The following is a 23,885-nucleotide window of genomic DNA, read 5'->3' as shown; positions in this document are numbered from 1 at the left end:
ACTTATCCCTCGCGCATTTAGTCAACGAATCCCTGTCCTCAGGTTCATGTAGATTGTAGAAGTATATAATCAGTCAGATGGCGCTTAATATTGCCGCCTGACATATGCATAGCCAATTAGACAACAAAATTGATAGAAAAGATTCGAATACAAAAAAAAAACAGAAAAAGAGAAGTAACGTTGAACCTCAGTAAAACTTCAATAAGTTCTTCTGTAATTATGCCTGCACAATCAGTTTTTTGCCGGGGTCGCTGGCTGTACCAGGCTCAATGACAAGAGTTCAAACAGATTATAGACTAAAAACAAATTTTGAACATATACACTTGCAGGCAATGGACGTGTCAGCTTGCATGCCAGTAAACCACAAAACTTTACAGAATTACGGTCCCTACGCAAGTAATCTAGCAGCATATTAAGCACCACTCATTATTAACAAAAATTAAAATGAAATTTTCAAGAGAAAGGGAAGTCTTCTTGATTTGCGACGAGAGTAAAAATAAAAATAAAAAAAATACGGAAATTAATGAGATTATTTACCTTCAAACTTTCTTGGGACGCGAGCAGAGACTCCGACTGCGCCTGCCACTGCACATGAGCACAAACAATTAGTTTCACAATTATCACACACATAATTACCATACACATATATACACATAATTACCGTACACATATAAAACCTGACTACCACGACAAGGTGTAATGAGAGGCGGCAATACAGTTTCGAGTGATAATGTTGAGGCATTGGTGGCTACATAAGGATTGACCTGCCAGGTGTGGTCTACAGTTCAGCAGTTTCTGCGATGACAAAATGTCACCATAAACTTGGTAATGAAGAGAACGATGCTGAGATCGTCGGTATAAATTGAATGACGAGTAACAAGGCCAACGTATAAAATGTTCAAACATTTACAGCAGTTCGACCAGATCCATATGGGATCTGGTCGTCTCAAGAATCCACCAAATATACTTCAGTGATATGTAGGCCCAACGTTTGCGATGATTACAGCCTCAATTCACCAAGGTCATACAAATTGTGAATTGTTAATGTGTGACAAGAACCTGACAAGCACCAAATTATTGTATGACAAGAACCTGACAAGCATGAAATTATTGTATGAAAAGAACCTGACAAGCACCAAATTATTGTGTGACAAGAACCTGACAAGCATGAAATTATTGTATGACAAGAACCTGACAAGCATGAAATTATTGTATGACAAGAACCTGACAACCATCAAATTATTGTATGACAAGAACCTGACAAGCATCAAATTATTGTACGACAAGAACCTGACAAGCATCAAATTATTGTATGACAAGAACCTGACAAGCATCAAATTATTGTATGACAAGAACCTGACAAGCATCAAATTATAGTATGACAAGAACCTGACAACCATCAAATTATTGTATGACAAGAACCTGTCTCTTATACACATCTAGATGTGTATAAGAGACAGACAAGAACATCAAATTATTGTATGACAAGAACCTGACAAGCATCAAATTATTGTATGACAAGAACCTGACAAGCATCAATAATTTGGCCTCTTCTAAAATAAGAGGTTTGTCATTTTTACTTGGCTATAGCCACAAAATTGTCTGACAATATCCGTAAATGCATAAATATCAATCAGCAATAATAAACAATAAAACATGTCAAGTTTTAATGATTTTTAACACATTTAAAAATTATGTCCTCAGAATGTAAGGCATTTCCCTAATTTTTTCCAACCCCGTTTATCTGAATGATGCACATTTGAACTAATTGCAACACAAAGAAGCTCGCTGAGCAATAGTAATATTTTGACTTATCAAAGTAATATTTTTCAACAAGAAAGGAAATCGACTAGCTCCATTTGAGGGTTAAGAAACAAAAAATTCCTACAAAAAAATAGCTACAAAATGACTTAGTACCCAAAACGCGTAATATTGTAGACAACCTCTTGAATTATTTAATTCTAACAAATGAATCGACATTTTTCAACAACAGGTTAAAAGCAACATGAACAATTTAAACATAGTTTCACCCGGACGCCTACATAAAATAATGTTTATAAATTTTACTCAGATCTTGAAAAAAAATTTAGAATTGCAGCACTGCTGTGCCCACAATGATTGCCAGCACTGCTGTGCCCCCAAGGATTACCAGTACTGGAGGATGAACTAAGCAATATTCAGGCGTCGTACAACTAACCTGGAGCTGGTCGTGCTCGTGTTTCTGTAGAACAGACGCGTGTTTATTGACCAAGTCAGCGTGAGTCTTCTCCATAGCATCGAGCTGCTCACGCGTAGTCTGTAGCTGACCCTGTGTCTGTACAAGCTCTTCGTTTGTCTGCAGCTGCTTGGACTTCCACTCTTGCAGACAAGTTTGTGCTTGTGTAAGCTCCTGACTTGTGTGTTGCAGCTGAGTTCTGGCTTGTGTGAGCTCTTCCTTGGCCTCCTGCAGCATCAGGTCCACTACTGCTTCGCCCATGTTCTCGCCTGCTACAGGAATGCGAGTTTAAACTTTCCATTAATTTTACTGCAGAATAAATATCAGCTAAAAGCAAACAATGAGAAATCAACAATGACATGGAATTGTATGAAACAAAGTGGCGAGCACACGCATTCTCAAGTCATTATTTTCCATAAGAACAACTCGCAACATCATTTCAACACAAATAAAATCAGATGAGCTCACATTGAAATTCAAATTATAAATGTTTTTAATTTTTATTCAAGGATTGATACTGAAATTATTCAATTACTTGAAGGAACAACGAGATTACAAAGAACTATGAAGCCAATGTACCGCTCATCATTGGATGAATAATTTTCCATGTTTTCTTTAGCCTTATCTGTTACAGAAACTTAAATGAAATCAGCAGCTCTGAAAATTTCAGGCTTGCTCTTAAATCCGATTAAATTCTACACAAATTAAATCCGATTAAATCTACACAAATCCGATTATATTCTACACGCATCTCCGGTCAAGTGGCTTGAACTTAGATCCGGTCATATACCTCAATTACACTTGATTTGACAGTGGATAAATAATTGGGAAGGCCATCGTAAATTATGTCAATACTGAAGATGAGGCTGAGGAGGCACATACCAGGTGAGGCAGGAGGAGAGCTGGAGGACATCTCACAGGTCCTGGAGGCGGGCGAGGCCACGCAGTCCTCAGGCTCAATGGTCCGGTCGTAAGGCTTGTGGCAGAGCTCCTGCAGCTGCTCTTCCAGCTGCTGGATATTTGAAGCATTGACATAACATACAGGTCGTTCTCTGTTCCTAAAGCCCAAGTAACAAATAGAAAGGCAATATAATGAAGCATTGACATAACATACAGCTCTTTCCCTCAAGAGAACGTCGCGCTCGTCGATGGCGGCGGCCGTGACTTGGTGCTGCTCCAGCAGCATCAGGAGCTCTGCGGCCAGCGACTGCCGCTCTGCACGGGCCTTATCAAGCAGTCCGCTCGTCAGCTGCTCCTGCAATGAATAAATGCATAAACAAGAATTAGTTATTAGAATTAGTTATTAGTAGAATTAGTTATTAGTAGAATTAGTTTCAAGGCATAAACAAGGCATGAGACTTCTCCAGCAGGGCGCTTTGTAGCTGCTCTTGCAAGGACGAGTGTATTAATTTATTATTTTATTTATAATTTAATTATTAATTTATCCCCCCCAAGGGTATTAATTTATCTTGCTACAGCTGCTCCTACACTTCTCCAGCAGGGCGCTCTGTAGCTGCTCCTGCAAGGCACCAAAGTCGCATTTCTTGTCTATCCGCAATTAGTGTACAAAACATGCGTTGATATAAAATCTTATATTTTTAACGCGTAAGACGACTAACTATCTTGCAACACTTAAAATCAGTTCACACAAGCAATTTTGCACACAATTATACAAGTTTCATGCTAGAATATTAAACTCAGACCCTTCAAAAATCTTCTTTTAATTGGGGCAATGAAAGTGGGCGATTTGATGGAAGCTAGCCACTTATTTCACATTTTAGTTCTGATTAATAATAGTTGTTATATGTGGCACTAAATCCAAAATATACACAAAACTAGAACAATGCATTGATACATCACGGCTTTCAACTTCCCAACTGAATACTACCCAAAATTAAAAGAAGCACGAATTTACACAATTCAATTAGTAATGAGTGTAAAATTACAGCAAGAATGCTCCACTTGTTGGCAATATAAATTCAAGGACTGAGTGATATTAATGTCAATACATATTAATGACATAAGAAGCTTACTTTAGTAAGTAGTTGATCGTGAGCGTCTTGGAGATCATTTAGCGCCTTCTGAAGACTGCTGTTCTCTTTGTGGGCAAGCGACAATTCTCGGCCCAGCCGCTGTGCCTGGGATCATCAGTACAAATTAATTATGAAATTATGGCAACAAGTCATTATACCACAAAAGGAGTTAGTTTAACTAAAGTAACTTTTAGCGGGTTCTATTATGGAGCGCGTGTTGAGACCTCATTTGATATCAAGCGTAGCTCATCACGTATATCTGCAGCTCAGGGGCCGTACTATCAAACACAGCTACAAGTTCATAAGCGGCAGCTACGTGTATTTAGCTACGCTGTGCTGCTATTAGTCTATTTAAATGAGCTATCTATCCTCAACAAGTGAGCAATGTGAGATTGGAAGCACCGAGTGTGTTGCATTGCTTGCAGGTATAGAGCTTGTCAACCTGATGCGCGCATACAACCAACGCTACAAGAACTTCTAGAAGCCACGAGAATACATCAACATTTCAGCTCAAGATAATTATGGCCGTATGATCCTAAGTACACATAGCGGCTGATTTCTCATCTGATTGGTTGGATTAGATTTAAAAGCCGTCAATGATTGGGTGACGGAGTTACAAACTCGCAACTATTCCTGATAGTACCGCGTCTGGAGTAAACTAGCCACAGTTGCCACGCACCACCCACTTGTTGACTGCGGCCCAAAGTTCAATTCAAACCGCAAACTTGCATGCGTGAATCATTAAGTACATAAGCAAAGAGTGACATCTAAAAATTGTCGGTTAATATGAAGTACGAGTGGCATCCAGTGATACTTGGTGGTGCAAGTAAATGCAGGGTAAATGTAGGGTACTTGGTGGTGCACAGCAACTGTAAGGGACCTTCAAGTGGTACTTGGTGGTGCACGGCAACTGTAAGGGACCTTCAAGTGGTACTTGGTGGTGCACAGCAACTGTAAGGGACCTTCAAGTGGTACTTGGTGGTGCACAGCAACTGTAAGAGACCTTCAAGTGGTACTTGGTGGTGCACGGCAACTGTAAGGGACCTTCAAGTGGTACTTGGTGATGCACGGCAACTGTAAGGGACCCTCAAGTGGTACTTGGTGGTGCACGGCAACTGTAAGGGACCTTCAAGTGGTACTTGGTGGTGAACGGCAACTGTAAGGGACCTTCAAGTGGTACTTGGTGGTGCACGGCAACTGTAAGGGACCTTCAAGTGGTACTTGGTGGTGCACGGCAACTGTAAGGGACCTTCAAGTGGTACTTGATAACAAGAACTTTGCGAAAAACTGACAGGGATTTTCCGGCGCGTAAGTGACAATTAATCGTAGTTAAATATTGCTAAGATATTTCGGAGAACAAGCAGAATGGAAACCTGGAATCATAATTAAATTGACATGGGGAAGTACTTCCCATTCATTTCAACATCGTTCTAAATAGACTGAAATTTCAAGCGTTAGTGTACAATGAAAGAAACCCGAGCGATTAACCTGCCACGCAGTGTGTTAAAACCTTGCAGTAACACAGTGAGCCACCAAGCAACGTTCTCGCAAGTTATTTCATAATAATTGACATTAAAATGCGCTCATCAGCTATGTCGAAATTTTCCTTGAATTTCCAGCCAAACAAAACCTCTTAAAAGTTTAGAAAACTTCCGTGAAGCAGGCTCATTATTAGCAAATTCATTCGAATGAAATTACATCCTCACTTTCTTCACACTAATTGATACATCGCAACTGTTTGCAAATAACAAGCGTAGTGGCCAAAACTTATGAACTAAAGCTAGACTGACTTAGTCTGACTACCAGTTAATGCAACCGTGTTACATACAACCACAACAGCAACATTCAATGCAATGCAACATGTCACTGCAACATTCAATACGACATGCAACATTCAATACAACATTCAAAATTCAATACCTGTTCATGTATTTGATCAGCTCCAGAGAGTGCAAGGCTCTCCGCATTTTCTTTCTCTTTCGTCACATCTGCTAGCAGCTGCCGCACCTTCTGTACTTCTCGCACTGAGAAAAAAAAATTTATTTACAAACCAAAACGAAGAGTTGATGTACATGTAATCGGATAACTGCAGGAAACAACTGTTGTACTCAACATTTACATTAAAGTAACTAATACGAGGGAAGAGACACAGCAACTCATGGGAGGCAAATGCATTTGTACACACAATGCAGGCAGTCAGGGATGAGTAATATATCTGCCTTTCTTAACTGAAAACCTTCAATTTAAGAGGAGGAGCTCATATCATACGAACAAGTTCGCCATTTAAAGCCACCTCAAAACCTCAAAAGCAACGAAAAAATAAGTACAATGCGCGAGTACAGTTACCGGATAATCACAATCAAACTCAAGATGAATGTAATTCGAGCGTTTGAGCTTAGAGGAATGATCTCACTAACCTAGTTGGGCAGTTTTCTTTTTAGAAATTTCCTGTTCGAGCAACCAATCTTGCTTCTCATTCTCCAGGACGTTGAGTTCCTTGCTCAGGCGCTTCACCTCCCGCACTCTTTGCTCCAGCTTGCGTTGAACGACGAAGTCTGGACTCTGCAACACAGCCATTAATTAACTGAAGCACAGTCGTGGCATCTCTGCAACACAGCCATTCATGAACTGTAGCACAGTCGTGGCATCTCTGTAACACAGCCATTCATGAACTGTAGCACAGTCGTGGCATCTCTGTAACACAGCCATTCATGAACTGAACACAGTCGTGGCATCTCTGTAACACAGCCATTACATTCATGAACTGTAGCACAGTCGTGGCATCTCTGTAACACAGCCATTCATGAACTGAACACAGTCGTGGCATCTCTGTAACACAGCCATTCATGCAATGAACTGTAGCACAGTCGTGGCATCTCTGATGTAATGTTCTCATAAGCATCAAACACACTCAATTATTCGTGATTTCTTCGAGTTGGATTTTTTACATAAATCAAGATCGAGACTAGATACAAAATTACTAGATACTAGAGAATTAATAAACGATACAATCACAACCAGAATAAATAATAAGGCAAAGACACAAATTGTTCCTCACAGCTCAAATGTCAGGAGGAGACGATGCTGTGAACATAAGTAACGCGATTATAAACAAAAAGTTAACAACCTAATTCACAATACTATTGACATAGCAGAATAGATATATAATTTGTCTACCAATCACAGTTAAAATATGATAGCATTTGTGCCCAACTTATACATGAATTATTCCCTTGAAAATAGTAATATAAACAATAAGTATAACAACTATTAATTGTACGTGTATGAGCAGGTAAGCCTGTTCGTGGTGACTCATCTCATTGGCTATTATTGCTGAAAATCTATTATTATAACAATGTTAAAAACGATTATAACTGATGAAGAACAAAGAGTGATTATAGCTTAAGTTATTACCCCACCTGCACTAGTTCTTTGAGCGGCGACTGAAGAGAAGAAGCCTTAGGAGAGCTGGAGTAGACCCTTGGAGAGCCCAGCGACCACCTGACCTCTTGCCCAGCACTGCTTTTGCCCGCTGCACGAGTGTGAACCACGCTATCAAAATGTTATCAAATACAAAAATTAAGGCCTCATACAAATGTTAAAAAATGCCTGAAAAAGAAGTCGTCATCATGACGTCCATAAACACCTTGCCCTTGGTGTACAAACGGCACCAATAAACATATTAGAACGTTCACTTCACATAGCGAGGTGCAGAGATATTCTTCAACTTATATGTATGTTTGAAAGCATTTAAAGGAAATAAGAGCGCGTGTTTGTGATAGTTATATAGTCAGGACATTATGTGGTAGTGAGATTTATACTTGGCGAAGGAGTCATTGAAAATTGAAGATCAGAGAGGCGGAGAGCGGAATAATGAATAATGCATATCATTCAACTTTCGAATTCCCCTCAAAATTCGAATATGGAGATTCATGTAACTGTAAATATTGATATAAAATGAAAACATCTTCTGGCAAATATACAAAAAAATGTAAGGCCACATCAGGGAGTTAGCCCCAAAATAACCCGGGGTTAAACTTCAATCTCAACCCACTGAAGTTCACCCCCTGCAGCTCACCGAGAGTCTCCGCAGCCAGCACACTTAGATATTTCTTGCTGAGACCCGAGCCTCTCTTCTGCACACACTCGAACAGATACTTCACCTGCACGGCCACAACTTCATATAACAAAAATAAACAAACAAACAAAACGATATAACAAAAATTTGTTTATTAATTTATAATCTATCCAAAGAAAAGCGAATGCTTAAACAGTAAATCAAAACTAAAAAGGATGTTGGATTCAAGGACAAAACTAAAAATTTATCAATTGCTCGTGGATGGTTTGTGCGATGTTAGGTGAATGTGTATGACACAAACCACCAAGATGCATTGTGCCATGGTTGGTGAATGTGTACGACACAAACCACCAAGATGCATGGTGCCATGGTTGGTGAATGTGTACAACACAAGCAACCAAGAGCTAAAATAGAATAAAAACATGCCAAATAAACATGAAGAGGCAAAAATGTTTACTTTTGGACAAAGAAGACGTGAGTGTAATTATGTGCAGTGGGGCTAACCTTGAGTTGGAGGTGACAAGGCAGAGCATCAGAAAGCAGCAACATCACATCCCTGTCTGTTATGAAGGCCACGTACAAGAGTAGCAATAACAGCTTGACAAGCTCGTTTGAGTTGCCACTTGCAGCTTCATCGAAATCGATGAGGTCATCAAGGAAATGCTCTGCACAACAACAGGCATCAAATAAGACCATATAATGAACACAAGGCATAATTCTGTCAGCTATGAGATAACTAAGACATTGAGGCAAATATCTCCTCAAGGTTAACATTAATGCATAAATATTGCTGCATGACCGTATCATGGATCAGAAGTAGTGTAGAAAAAATTCATAAACAATTACTCAAATACATTAAATAATTTTAAAAGAATCAAGATTTATACATAGGGGTTGGATAAATGAGACACGCTAAGTTAAAACACTACACGTTTTTAGAAAAAATCTGGCTATTTTTACACGCTGCTCATGAAGTGTTAATGAGAAAAATTTAATTTATTATAATTACCTTTGATTAAGTTTTTGAGAGCTGGAGCAGCCGCTTTCAAGCTTTGTCCACCATCAATCTGTAATTTGCTGCACAAAAAGTAAGGCATTCAGACATCAACTCGGTTTAGACTAAATTAACACATGGATACATTTAAATCATTTATATTCAGCAATTTACATTTTTGATCCAATTCTTTTCTTATATCTTTTGCAATTCTATCACAAATATTGAAATTTTAAGCACAGGTAATATCCCAACACGATAAGTATGGAGTACTATACTACATATATATATTATATAACATTTGCAGAGGAGAACATTTCTATTTGCCAAAGAACTAATGTTTCAAAAAGCTTCAAGTATGGTGTTAAGTATGCAATAGATTATATTGAGTTACAACAAGGCTATATGAAGCACATGACACTCACAGCTTGGAGACAACCAGAGTGAACACTGCGTCATCAATCAACTGCGTAGTTCTGTCCACTGTTCGTCCCGTAAGGATGCTCAGCTGAAATGCAGAAGATGGGTCAGTTTTAATGCAGTATTTTATCTTTACAGGCATGTTACACACAATTTGCATCAGCCATACATCATGAAACTATTTCAGGCACGCTACATCCATTGCATCAGCCATACGTCATGGAACTATTTCAATGCTACATCCAAGTTGCATCACTCAAACAATAATCTTGAGCAATGATGAATACTGCCAGATAATGAATAAAGGCAATTAACTTTATTACTAGTCTCAATAAAGGCAATTAACTTTATTACTAGTCTCAATAAAGGCAATTAACTTTATTACTCATCTCAATAGAGGCAATTACCTTTATTACTTGTATCAATAAAGGTAACATACTATATATATTACTAGCATCAATAAAGGTAAATAACTTTACTACTAGCATCAATAAAGGTAAATAACTTTATTACTAGTATCAATAAAAGTAATTAACTTTGTTACTAGTATCAATAAAGGTAACTAACTTTATTACTAGTATCAATAAAGGTAAATAATTTTATTACTAGTATCAATAAAAATAATTAGTTTTATTACTAGTATCAATAAATGTAATTAACTTCATTACTAGCATCAATAAAAGTGATTAACTTCCTGACATTGAAGCTCAACTCAATTTTAAGATGTTAGTAAGCTAATGCAACATAACTTAAGAGAAACCACACATATCACTGAAATGCCAACAAAACTTCCTCAAAATTCCACACAAAGGTGCTTTTCATCATGAGTGTTAAACTACAGAGCAATTCAACATGATTATAAATTTAACATTAAACATAATGTTAGAAATAAATTTAAAAATAAAAAAATGAGTATAACAAAAAATCTAAGATACTCTTTTCATGATACTTAAAATTAAGTTACTTACACATTGAAGCAGAATGTGTTCAGCTGACTCAGCCATGACTGCAAACACAGCACTCGCTGCCTCGAAAATTCCTAAATTTATTTCACCAAATACTTGATACAAAACAAGCCTTTCATCTAACTCCTAATAAGGATAGTTTAGCATAGCTTAACATTGAAAATAGTAATGTCTTATCAACTTAAATGAATCCTTGGATCTCAAGAAATAAAAATAATTAACAGAAAACTCTGATCATGATTTGCTTAATGAAGCTTCTAGTTCCTCTCAATTGAAATAAATTTTAAGGGCGCACTTCAATACTCTACAATGTCAAGAATGTTGGTAAATTGGTGACATAACTAAACTAATTTATTAAGAATCAAAATAAGCTTTATAATCTAGAATTGCTGTGCTCAGTATTGTTGATGGCACTATACACATTAAGTGTTCTCTCATCATGTATTAAAACAGGATAAATTACAATAAACTTTCATCAAAATTAGAGTAAATCTATGGTACTTTTAAGTGCTATAACAAATTCTTCAGAATAAAGAATTATGTCACTATTAGTATTATCAGTATGCCAACAAGCACACATGATGGAGATTTATGTCACTATTAGCATAATTAGCATGCCAACAAGTACACATGAGGACTCGGTGAACTCGGGTCAGGACCGGGGGAGAGTTCAGTTCCCCTTGAATAGCAGGTTTGCTATTCACCTTGCGGTGGCTGTGAATCCTGGAGCATGTCACCATGCATACATGAAAAACTTGTCTAAAATATATTGCTCTACTCAAAACCCACAACAAAATTTATTGATTTCTTCAGAAGAAGTAAAGATCATTTCAAATACTTGCACTTGTCCTAAAAACATGTAAGGAGTTTCAGATTCAGCTAGAATTCATTCATTGGAATGTCATCTCTAATAATCTTCACAGAGTTATCATATTCAATATCTCATAGCATATAGCAGCCATGCTGTAGGAATTGAGGTGAAAAACTGGAAGGCATTAACTTCTCAAACATAATTAATTAATTAGTTATTAGTACACCTCTAGAGGTGGCCTCAACATCACCAAATAAGATGAGGAACGAATCAAGATCCAACCAATAACTGCACATTAATTAAGACACCCAATTAAAAAGTGAACTTGAGAGTATACAAGAAACCCAATAAGGAAAGTGAAGAGAATTTAACCCAATCAGTTTATTGCACAGTTGTCTTAGCTGCTACAACTCGATGTTGAGAATTTTCAAGTTCGCGCCTTACTTCAGGAGTAATGGCATGATGTGAATGAAATGCTGCCAAGCCATAGAGTGCATCCTTCTGCTCTTGACTGAGGTCATTTTTGTAACGTTGTACAAAGGTCAGCAGTGACTGATGCCATAGAACAGGCAGTTTGCGGTCCTCACATCTAAACTTGGCATAATGATCACAAACGGCATCCAACACCTTCCACATCAGGGCATATTTCTTGTTGAACAAGATTCTCAGAAATATTGAGTTGGCACCTGAATATTCCATCTGAGCAATTTTCATGATAGCAGCAGAAGAAGCAAGGATAGGAATACTTTTTCTGGCAACTACTGAACCAAACACAACAGCTTCTCTCAATGTACAGTCACCTCCCATACAAAGAGGAAGAATGATGCCTTTAAAGAAAGCTGCAGGCTTGAAAAGTGCCTTGGAGAGGGCCTGATAGAGGTGATAATTTAGACGCTTATAAAAGGCAATATCATCTCTGCAACGTGGCAGCAAGACTTTGTTGTAGAAGGCCTGGACCATCTCGGGCTTTTGACTGCAGTAGAGTCGAGTTAGTTGGTAGACAGCAGCTGCACTCCATTTCTCTGGGTTGGTATAGTAGAGCAAGTGCAACCAGTTCCTCATTTTAGGCATGGCTTTAAGCATTTTGGGTATAGGCCCAGACCGATAATTGGCCAAGACCTCCCCAGCTTGCTTACACATGTTTTGTAGCTCCTCTGATATCTTAGGACCACCACACTGACTTGCTTCATCAACCTGAGACTGAATTTCAGTGTGACGTTCATTTAGTGTTTCCCGGATATGTTCCATGAAAGTTTCCTTTGATTTCTTATTTTCTGACATGAGGCTGGCAAAAATTTTCTCCTCCTCTAGTACATTGACACCCTCCAGAGCCTCTTTTTCAAAGTTCTTAATTAAGGCTTCAACATTATGGGGCACATCTGCCTCTTCTTTCTGCTGCTCGTGCAGCACCTCAGCACTTAGCCCATCATCTCTCTGTTCTGCACAATCATCTTCAAGCTTGTGCACCTGAGACAAGACACCACTCAAGTCTAAATACTGAGTTTTGGCCTCAGTTTTCAGGGACCTTGCCTTGACTCGCTGAGAAGGTTTAGCAAACTTTTCCTCCAATATTTGTGCTCCCAAAGCTCCAGGAGCTGAGACTTTATGACCAAACCTCTTCTGAGATTTCTTCTTACCCATCTTGATAGCAGTGTAAGCACCAACAGAGGTTATCTGCAAAAAAATTATGCTTATTATCAATTGAATAAATTTAGTTAGTAGTTATACATAGTTAGTAGTTACTTCCTGGAAGCATGGTGCATTAGAATTAGAATGGGAGCTATTTCCCGTTTCCTGAAATATACCATACTTTGAATACTCAATAAAAAGGTTGAACTATCAAGATGAATATTGTTAAAAGCATTCAAGATTTCTACCACTGAACAGATTGTTGAGGCTTCTGTTTGAACTGTAAAACTTGGACCACTGGCAGGGTGACTTGGAACATTTTTAGCGCTTACCTCTTTACATGTTACAAATATTCACATAGTAAATACTACATAAAATATATCTCAATTGCATTTTTAGGTTCTCATGGTTCTTCAAGAGCCACCAACACAATTTTTCAAAACCAATAACTTTTTGAGTACTATAGGGTTTTCTTTTCTTAAATGTCAAAATGGTTCAAGTTAACCCATCAATGGTCCAAGTCACCCTGTTTTATTGTCCTATCAGTGCAGATATAGAACACTTTGAGGATTCTCCAACTCATCCATCATACATATATATATGAACTGATTAAGAGGAATATTTCACAAATACTGTATCAAATGAGCTGGACTGGAGTAGATGAAAACAAAGTTGGTTAGATATGTGCAAGATATAGATATTTTCCCTTCAGGAAAAACATGAACATGAATTTTAGGAACAGCAGATATTCTGGCTTAAGGATGCAATTGTGCTGCCATGTTAACTGCTGTGACAGCACTGTCACATGTCAGCCTAGCATTGAACATGTTTAGTTGTAATGTATACAAACTATACAAACATGTATAGTTTGTAATGCAATTGGCCTCTTTGCAAGGCCAAAGGGGTGCAAAGATACAATCCTGCTGACGCAGTGCAGCATTCAACATATTTAGCTTGCTATTACATTCAATCAAAGAATATATCTATTTTCCAAGCAAGGACAAGAGCTTTCTTCCCATTTTTAGAGCTATAGGTTAGATTCCTGCAAGGTCAAGTATCTCCTATCTAATTGTAAACAAAAGTGCACATTCAAGCGGCGAGATTCCAAAGTAATAAAAAATAAGGTAATTTTGAGAGGCAAGACTCCAGTATCAAGTTGGAAATTTCCAAATCTTGATTACATAAATGTGAATAGCTGCATGGACACAATTGTACAATTGTACATGGATATTGAACATGTGCATGATCAGTTGGTCACTCACCAATCCCTATTGTGCATGGTCTAGGGGAATAAGAATACAATTGAGCAACCAAAATTGAACATTTTTGGAGGGCACTAATAAACATATGTGCATAGCCACGTGGCACTAGGATAAGCTAGCATGTGAATGTACAGCCAAGCATTCATGTTCAATCTTTTAATGGCACACAAAGTATGGCCACCATTTTGCATTACATTTCTGGACAGCCACCAGTCAACAAGACTAGGTATCACCAGTGAGGAATTCTGGAAAAGGTTATTCAAATATTCAAGATCAGTCCAGTCTGGTCATTTGATCTGTTTGAATATATGAGCCATATATAAAAGAAAAATTTAGTATCAGATTTTTACATCATTATATAGGTATCTATACACTTGTTACTAAAATGCAATTGTGAGAAATTCTTGAAAGTAGGAAAATTTCAATTGTTTCTACACATGATTTTTTGAAATTTTGTACAAAATTCTAGATCCAAACTGAAAAATTGGGCAGAAGCCACTCACAAATGAGAGAAAATATGCCTTTGCTTGTGACCAATTTTGCTCATTACTATGTTCTTAACCTAGCTAAGAAATAAAATATGCATTTTAATTTTTTTAATTTATTAAAAATAATAAAAAACAATGTACAATGAATTTCTAATTTTATTTTCATATATTGAAAAAATTAATTATCAAATTTTTTTAATATATAAAAAATTGTAAATTTTCAAAATTGTTTATTCTTTCAACTGATTCATGCATTAATGTCTCAAACTTTATGCCAGTGTGCAAAATTTTGGACAGGAAAATATGTTGCTGGAACATTTTGAGAGACTGTGCCTAAGCAGTATACTATATTATTATTAATATAGTAAACATACTAAACAATAAAGTTGTTTCTTTGATTGCCACTGCTGGCGCTGACATCTGGATGCGGGCGCGCCATCTTTGTTTAGAACTCAAACAATTCAATATCTTACTGCACCACAAGTTAATACATTTAAATAATTAGTAATGGAAAATATTTTGCTGGAACACTTTAAGAGACTGGACCTAAACAGAATACGATATTATTATATTATTAGTCAACATACTAAACAATAAAGTAGTTCATTTGATTGCCGCTGCTGGCGCTGGCATCTGTATGTGAACCTTCTATGGGTAATTTTAATTCAACATGGAATTATGGAGATACAACTTCTATGATTAATTTGAATCATAAACATTTACCTAATGCAAGAAATTAGCAATCAATAATTCAAGGTTATTTTGTAAGTTTTGTACCAATGGAAGACTACATTAAGTATGTACTGGCAACTTGGGCTATCCCTTAGTAAAAATGCACTGCAACTGCAATCAGCTGTGACAGAAGCTGCCAGAAGTGCGATTCATTGGTCATTTTTTATTTGAAATAGGTTTCAGTTCTTTGGACTAGGAGCGTAAATTTTAGCCTAAAACCTTTCAAATATTTACGTTTCTGCATGGATTCAAATGCTGTTAACATTGAAATACATTAAAGTATCTCTGATGCAAGAAATACTGGCTAAATAAATTTTAATTTAGAAATGAACGTCAATTAAAATTACTTTTGTTGTAAGTTATCTGGCTTTTTGCAAAACGAGGCTTGCATCCAGTCACTTTTATTGAAAATAAAATTATTTAAGCAAGTATTTTTTGCATCAGAGATAATTCAAAGTTTTTTAATGGTAACAGCATTATAATCCATGCACAACCGTAATTTTTATATGCATATTAAAAATTTAGGCTCTATAGGACTCATATAATTTGGGATAGGATTTCATATCTATGCACGCATTCAAATTCAAACAAGGCCCGCCCACGCCCAGTGCAGCTATCAGCTGAGCTGACAGTGAAACCACCCCTTTCATCAGAAGTAAATAAGATTTTGCCAGGGAAGGTGTGTTGTGCGGTGGGGTGCTCGGTCCGTAAATAAGCATGATGGGTTCAAAATGTCATAAGACCAGGTTCTTTTAAATAACCTATAGAATTGCACCATGGCTGACAGTGAAACCACCCCTTTCTTCAGAAGTAAATAAGCTTTTGCCGGGGAAGGTGTGTTGTGCGGTGGGGTGCTTGGTCCTTAAAGAAGCATGATCGTTTTAGAATGCCATAAGGCCAGGTTCTTTTAAAAACCTATAGAACCATGCGTTGGCAACACAGGATTGGATTTCAAACCACTTGCAATTACAGAAGCGCGGCAGTTTCTAATGAGCTCAATGAGGCAGTATCAATTTTCACTGCAGTGGAAGGTGGTGTAACGTGGTAGGGTAGGTTTTTCGATACATTCTTTTATGTGAACATGATAATATATTACATACCGGTATACAGAATTCCACACTGCAAACCCTCAAGTTAATTTTTGAGTCCTAAATATAGACCAGTATAGTACTATCATGGATACCAGCATTATCATACATAAGAAATCATAGTGACAAACTACAGCTTTTTTAGAATCAGTTAATTTCTAATTTTCTCATTTACTCAAGATTTAAACTAATTTTTTATGTATGATAATGCTGGTATCCATGATACTTTACTAGTTTACTTATAGAACTCAAAAATGAACTCAAGGGAGACTGCAGGATCAAATTCTAATTTTGAAGATTCATATATTATATTTCCATCTACCTAGGGTTGACCTGAAAGTCTAACCACTACTCTGAGAAAATTTGTACTCACTACTTAAAATTTACCATGTCCATTTTATTTATTAACTTCAATTAAACATTGCAATGGACTCCTGAAATATTCAATTAGATTACTAACTTCAAGAAGCATTTGTTCCTTAACAATTTGTCTCTAAGTTGAATTAAGCAAATGAACTAAACAGTAGGAAGTACAGCAATCCCTTGATTAGCACGGTTTTGAATACCGCGGTTTTGATTAACGCGGAAAAAAAATTTGCGACCTACCCTTAATCTACGCGGTGCCAGTTTTGATTAGCGCGACTTTTTTTTTATGGAGTTAGGCGCGCCGCTACTGCCAGTACATACATCACAAAGACTGCTCGTGATCTGAAAAGTAATTCAGATTGTTTTTTCACTTTTGAAACATAATTCAGTGATGAATTTTAGTGGAAATATGATGAATTTTAGTGGAAAAAAAATTATTATGTAACTTTGCTATTTTTGAGGATTCATTATAATTATTCCCATATATTCTTAAGTTTGATTAGCGCGGTTTTGCTTAACACGGTAAAACTCGGGGATTTATTAACCGCGTTAATCAAGGGATTGCTGTAATAGCATCTCACAACTAAGACAACACCAAACCGAGTTCAATGTGATGCACACTGCCGGGGACATTTGGAGGAGCAAATGATACACAAACATTTACCACGAATGCATGTCTGCAACTGATTGATGTCCGGTGACCATCGACGCTGCATAGCTGCATTTCTATGTGATGGTGCCAATTATTATTAAAATTAGAAATAAAATTATGCACTTACCTCATTTTTATTCTAAAGGTGTGTATATTTGTTATATGTTGAAATCAACACTCATGTTTTCATCAAAATAATTGATTTTAAAATTGTTATAATTATTATAATTATTAACTGAGTGATATGAGTCTATTCAATAAGCCTCATCCTTTACTTATTTTCTTCCAACATGGGCAATCTCTTTGTTAGTCGTAATGAACTGGAATGTTCGCTGCAAATCATATGAACGGTATATTAAGTTCAAGTTATTGAACACTTTCACAATTTCTGATGGAGGTTTAAAATATATTTGGATCTTTACGCCAAGAAAAAATTTTTCTATAACCCTTCCGAATTTCCGATGATCTCACTCATCCTCATATAAATATTTAAAATGTAACTATTTCATCGTATTGAAGACTCCATTGACTATAGAGCAGTGGTTCCCAAAGTGGGCGGTATTGCCCCCCTAGGGGCGGCGGAAATATTTTGGGGTTTTAACCTCTCCTGGGTTTACGTCTCGGACAAATTAACGGCCGGACTCGCGGCCGGTCGCACGGCCAATTTCCAATTCAATGTTCAAGTAATATCTCTCAAACTAATGAACTTAACTTGATGAAACTTGGTACACGTATTCATTAGGACCTAACGGTAATGTTAAGCTCGTGAATTTTTTTATGAATTTTGCCTTCATTTGTTTTTGCCATAGTTATATGGCAATACGGGCCGAAATTCACAGTACCGGGTAATCAAGAATTTTTTTCCAAACTATTGAGCAGATTTGAACGAAATTTTGAACTTACAGTCCTTACTACCGAACGTTAATGTTTAGCTCTTAAAAATGTATTCGATTGTGACTTTGTTCGCAAGTTTTTTTTTTCATTTCACCTTCATTCGTGATTTAAACAGCAATACGTGCTTAAATTGGCAGTAATCAAAAAATTAATCCAAAACTACTGAATGGATTTGAACAAAACTTAGTATTTAAATACCTAACCTCAGCAATGGTGATGTTTAGCTTGCTACAATTTTTCCGTTTTGCCTTCGTTTGCTCTTGGTTAAACCGGCCGGTAGAAAAGCCGGTCGTTCCTCCTATATCTGTATAACTCGCGAACGAAAACAAAATAGAAGAATTGTCGCAAGCTAAACATCATCGTTGAGAGGTTAGGTATTAATATACAAAGTTTCGTTGAAATCTGTTCAGTAGTTTAGAAGAAATTTCTTGATCGCCGCGAATTTAAGAGACAAATTATCCGGCGATGCGGGCCGAATATAAGAAAGCGTGAAATCAAGAATGACTGTGAAATGAAAAAAAAACTCGCAAACGAAGGTAAAATCGAAAATTTTTATAAGCCAAAAAAAAATCAACGCTTGGTAGTTAGGAATGTATATTCAAAATTTCGTTCAAATCTGTTCAGTAGTTTGGAAGAAATTCTTTGATCACTGCGAATTTCGGCCTTTATCGCAATATAACTCATGAATGAAGGTGAAATTTTAACTTTTTTACGAGCTAAAAATCAACGTTAGGTTCTGATGAATATATGTTCCAAGTTTCCTTGAGCTGCGTTCATTAGTTTGGGAGATATTACTTGATAATTGAATTTGGAGATTGATCGTGCGACTGCCACGAGTCCGGCCGTGAATTTGCCCGAGACGTCCTAGGTTTCTAGTGCTGAAACAGTTAAAACAGCTTAAAAACATATTGGTTCACTATATGGGGTTCTATTTGTGAAATAAACATTTGTGTTTAACATTTATCTATTAAAATTGCAGCGTGCTAAATTTCAAGAAAGAGGCATATGTTTTTATATGTGTTAGCGGGGGGCGCTAAAAGCTCACTAGGGAGCCAAAGGGGGCGCCAGCCTGAAAAAGTTTGGGAACCACTGCTATAGAGCAATAGGTATTTATTTCTATCGCAGGACAATGATAATACATACCAGTACTTATATTCAAAATTTCAAGCTGATCCCTTCAGTATTAAAGGAGGTATGAGTGTGTTTGGTTGGGAGAAAAGTTAGGTTGTTCATCTGAGTCAGCAGACGTGTTTGCAGTGGCATGCGGGTTCAAAGGAGTGTCGATTCGGTCCTAAGCCATTGAACTGACACGTGCATTGATAGCCGCTATGTGTCCCAGTTTTTGGTCAATATAACCTTAGCAAAATTGAGCATTAAAATCACAAAACCTCTTGCTAACTTTTTTAAGTGCTGGTCCTAGAAATTCCACAACCATTTTAAGTGCTGGTCCTATAAATTCCGCTACAGTTTTAAATGTTTTTTTTTTTTTGTTATTAACCTATCATTAATTTTTGCAGCGTATTTATCTATTGATAAAATTAATTGTCTGTCTAATTAGTTCATGCATCCAATGATGAATTTTAAATACTCATACCCAAATTTCTGTGATTGAAATCCTGATACGTTATTGCTATTAAATTTTAATACAATTTTACAATTAATTTTAATACAATTTTATTTTCGCTCCTATCATATGATGCTCATTTATGCCAGCTGCAGCTGTAGAATTAAATTAAAATAAATACAAATAATTCAAAATTACAATTTATTGAATTAAATGTAATTATTTAATACACGAAATGGTACCATGCTGTCAATTTAAATTATATTTTAAAAATGTTTAGTTAGAAATTTGATTAGAAAATTCAAATTAGAAATCAAATTTTATTAAAATAACTTAAATTATTTAATACAACTCATGGTACATGCCCAGGGCGCAGAGGGTGGATGCAGTGTCACCAATATATGGGTTTTTAAGTCCTAAGCGTTGCCGGGTAAATTTAAGATGCGCCGCTGGGTAATTTTTAATGAAAAGCCATTTACGCTGAGTAATGAAAAACTATTTACAAGCCACAAACTTATTTACAAGGTTGCACGCACGTGTTACCCCAAATAACTAATTTTACCCTAAAAACAGTCCGATTGTACAGCAAGTGTCAACTGAACATGGGAAAATGCAGTCTGACCGCTCTAATGTGACCGCAACTACGTAATTGTAAGCTTGATCTTTACATTTTTTGAGTGGGAACTCATCGCAACTGATTTCTGGACAAGCTTCACTGCATCCTGATCCATCCAGCATATCGGAAACCTTACTTTTTTTAAATAGTTGGCAAAGACTGACAAATATATTAAATGCAAGAATTTCAATCTAAATGTGTCAGCAAGATCTTCATCTTCTGAAGGCGTAAATTTTGCTACTGAAGCATTGCCAAAGATCTTGCAATATTCATTCACTCTCTGCACAGTGGGTACATGCCTAAGCTCTGAATGATCATATATTGAAATAATTTCCACTTCAACAACAAACATTTTCTAAAAGACACAAGACGTTCGAAAACTCACGATGGGAGACGAAATCATTTAGAATCTGAAGTGAAGTTAATTATATAGACAATATCGACAAAATAAGGCAAAAACATGAAAAAATGTAAGTCTGGACGCGTATCAATGGGTGCTTATAATTTGAAACAACTTTCCATCATTTAAATGTCAGTATGGAATGTGGATCAAGTCTATTTATTGTGAAATCAAACTTGACATGACCAAAAGATATGCGCATGATGCCGCCATGTCAGATGATTGATTTGATTGTAGAAGCACGATGTGAATGTACGCCTTGGAAGAGTTAAAGTTCATCTCATACTTTTGTGTGATATCAATAACTTTGTTGGTATTGTGATCCCATGATTGGACAATAGTATTGTCCAATCGTGAGAATTTTTTACAAATGTGGATGTGTTTTTTTTATTTTAGAGCATATTCATTGCAAATATTTGTCCACTAGCCTTCAGAATACAGATAAACAACTAGTTAACTCGGCTGAGGCGTTGGCAACACGGGATTGGATTTCAAACGACGCACAATTTCAGAAGCGTGGCAGACTTTCTAATGAGCTCAGTGTATCAATTTTCACTGCAGTGAAGGGTGGTGTAACGTGGTAGGGTTGGTTTTTTGATACGTTTTCTTATATTAAAATGAGAATATATTACCTAGTAGGGTAAACACGGTATATTCTGTCACATTAAGGACGCATCGAGAAATGAAAAACTATAAAAAATAACCGTATGCGTTACTCCAAGTTCTGTTTGCTTTATGTGACTCAAAACACCGCACTACGTGTCAGCAACAACGAAACGTCACAAAATGTTGCCATATTTATTTAAAAGCCTTTAGAATGGAAACCTACCAAATCCCTATATTCCATCACTGTGTGTGGCAATATTCAGCACGTGGTGAGGCGTATTCTGTCCGCGCTTCAAATTCTACTGAAACGTAATGCCGTCATCCACGTGTTCGAATTCCGTTTGCTGTGTGAGCTGTATTGGAATACAACACGGCTTTGAATTAGAACACTAATGAATATTGAACACTACTTAATTACGCTTTTAATTAACAACTATTAAGCTTTTAATTAAGCAAATTTTAATTTTTGTACACAGCTTGGAACGATCTGTGTGTGTCCAATTCAAGTTGTGATGGAATTAGTTTTCATGTGTCTAAATCCATTTCTCAACTTAATCATCTATTAATTTATTTAAGACTTGAAATCAGCGAATACAAGTATACTTAAAGGAGTCCTAATATATTCGCAGATGTATTTAAAAGTCTCAAACCATAATATTCTTCCTATAAAAACAGTTATTCACTATTTGGTAGAGCAAGGTCAACTGTCAAAGTTGACACATTTTTCGATGATCTCACAAGGTGGCATGCATTGTCTCTCTTTGGATCTCAATATTTTCCCACTACATGGCCAAGACCTAGTGTTTTGGCAGTATTTTGACACGTAAATGTATGACGTCACCATTTCAACCATCAACAAACGCATGGAACTAAAACAAAACTTAATATAAAGGAAAATCTGGAGAGGTGACGGAATTACCCACAATGACGGAATATACCGGCATAATAATACCACGTTTAGTCGTTTACCCTATACACTAGTATACAGAATTCCACACTGAGGGAGAGTCTAAAAAAACTCTTTGCTTTGCAGTTTGCCAGTTGCCACAATGTTAAAGAAATTGGTTTAAGTATTGAGAAAAATCAGGAAATTAAAAATGAACTGATTCTAAAAAATCTCTGGAGTCTGGTTTGTCACTAGCTCAACACTTGGTAGGTATGCAGCTACAGGCCTACAGCCAACAACAAGAATCCATTATTTTAAGTTTTTAACTTGGTGCCCACTGCCCATCACTGCCCAATGCCCAGTGCCCAAAATTAGAATACCTATGTGCCGCGACGGCGGGCGCGACCAGACGACCTAACAATGAATTATACAATGACACTGATTTTACATGTAACAGGCTAAAACTAAAGGCCTAAAAAAAATTTCCAAAACTAGAAATTAAGTGTTGAAGTAGTCCTATAATCCTATTCATATCCTAGTCTAAAGACTCTAAGTATTGCACCAGTTATGATCTAGGTATTTATGATACCTAGATCATATTTAACATATCATCTATCGTGCACCAGTTTCAGACAATCAGTTAATAAAATTTACATGCGTAACTCACATAATGATGACCGTTTAAAGTATTCGTTTGATTTGTGATCCACGTAACCAAAATAAACGATTTTCTAGGACTAGGAAAACGAAGAAACTACACACAACGTAGGCTACACTCAGACTTCAACCGCATCTGAACTCCGAGGTGTCCGAGGTTTCAAACTTTTGAACTAGAAACAAGCATGGGTAGAATAGCGAAAGACCCGCTAGATTTAGCAAACGTCCGGTCGTTGTTGGAAAGCAATTTGTTCTTTTTGCCCAAGCAGGTAAACGACCCAACTGCTCATGGCGAAAAACATTATTTAAATAAAAATTAGAAAGATTACGTTGAGAGAGTGTAATTTTTGTTCAATTATTATTTTTCGTATGGTCTGGGCTTCATCAGCAAACATAATAAACGTATTAATCTACTCGGAATCACATGATTTATGATTACAGATAGATATTCTTCCTGATTTAACATACAATTTATTTTAACACGTTAATAAAGTGGTTATTCTTCAATTAACGATAATAACTTTTAAAA

At 36.7% G+C, this 23,885-nt stretch overlaps 2 protein-coding genes across 2 annotated transcripts in view; both read right to left on the bottom strand.

Annotated features, from left to right (window-relative positions):
• The window catches only part of LOC108665711 (rootletin), a 29,812-nt gene extending 18,815 nt beyond the window's left edge, over nt 1-10,997 (bottom strand). The window contains exons 1-13 of the mRNA XM_047885635.1: nt 10,709-10,997; nt 9,746-9,828; nt 9,336-9,403; nt 8,831-8,991; nt 8,327-8,411; nt 7,668-7,780; nt 6,666-6,810; nt 6,169-6,272; nt 4,249-4,353; nt 3,330-3,470; nt 3,098-3,227; nt 2,198-2,487; nt 538-585 (exon numbers count right to left, since the gene is read on the bottom strand). Of these exons, the coding sequence (XP_047741591.1) occupies nt 538-585; nt 2,198-2,487; nt 3,098-3,227; nt 3,330-3,470; nt 4,249-4,353; nt 6,169-6,272; nt 6,666-6,810; nt 7,668-7,780; nt 8,327-8,411; nt 8,831-8,991; nt 9,336-9,403; nt 9,746-9,828; nt 10,709-10,744 (1,509 nt within the window). The 5' untranslated portion in view covers nt 10,745-10,997. The remainder of the gene's footprint in view (nt 1-537; nt 586-2,197; nt 2,488-3,097; nt 3,228-3,329; nt 3,471-4,248; nt 4,354-6,168; nt 6,273-6,665; nt 6,811-7,667; nt 7,781-8,326; nt 8,412-8,830; nt 8,992-9,335; nt 9,404-9,745; nt 9,829-10,708) is intronic.
• An 885-nt stretch (nt 10,998-11,882) lies between these two features.
• Nucleotides 11,883-23,587, bottom strand: LOC108665721 (bystin). Its single transcript, XM_018152513.2, has 2 exons — nt 23,367-23,587; nt 11,883-13,190 (listed from the first exon to the last, which is right to left on the bottom strand). The coding sequence occupies exon 2, from the start codon at nt 13,155-13,157 to the stop codon at nt 11,898-11,900; it is 1,260 nt and encodes a 419-aa protein (XP_018008002.1). The 5' UTR covers nt 13,158-13,190; nt 23,367-23,587; the 3' UTR covers nt 11,883-11,897.
• Between the last annotated feature and the right edge of the window lie 298 nt (nt 23,588-23,885).

The sequence above is a fragment of the Hyalella azteca genome, unplaced genomic scaffold (assembly GCF_000764305.2).
Source record: "Hyalella azteca isolate HAZT.00-mixed unplaced genomic scaffold, Hazt_2.0.2 contig261, whole genome shotgun sequence".
In the NCBI taxonomy this organism is placed as follows: Eukaryota; Metazoa; Arthropoda; class Malacostraca; order Amphipoda; family Hyalellidae; genus Hyalella; species Hyalella azteca.
Note: the sequence above shows the minus strand (reverse complement) of the source record. Positions and strands in the feature narration are given on the sequence as shown.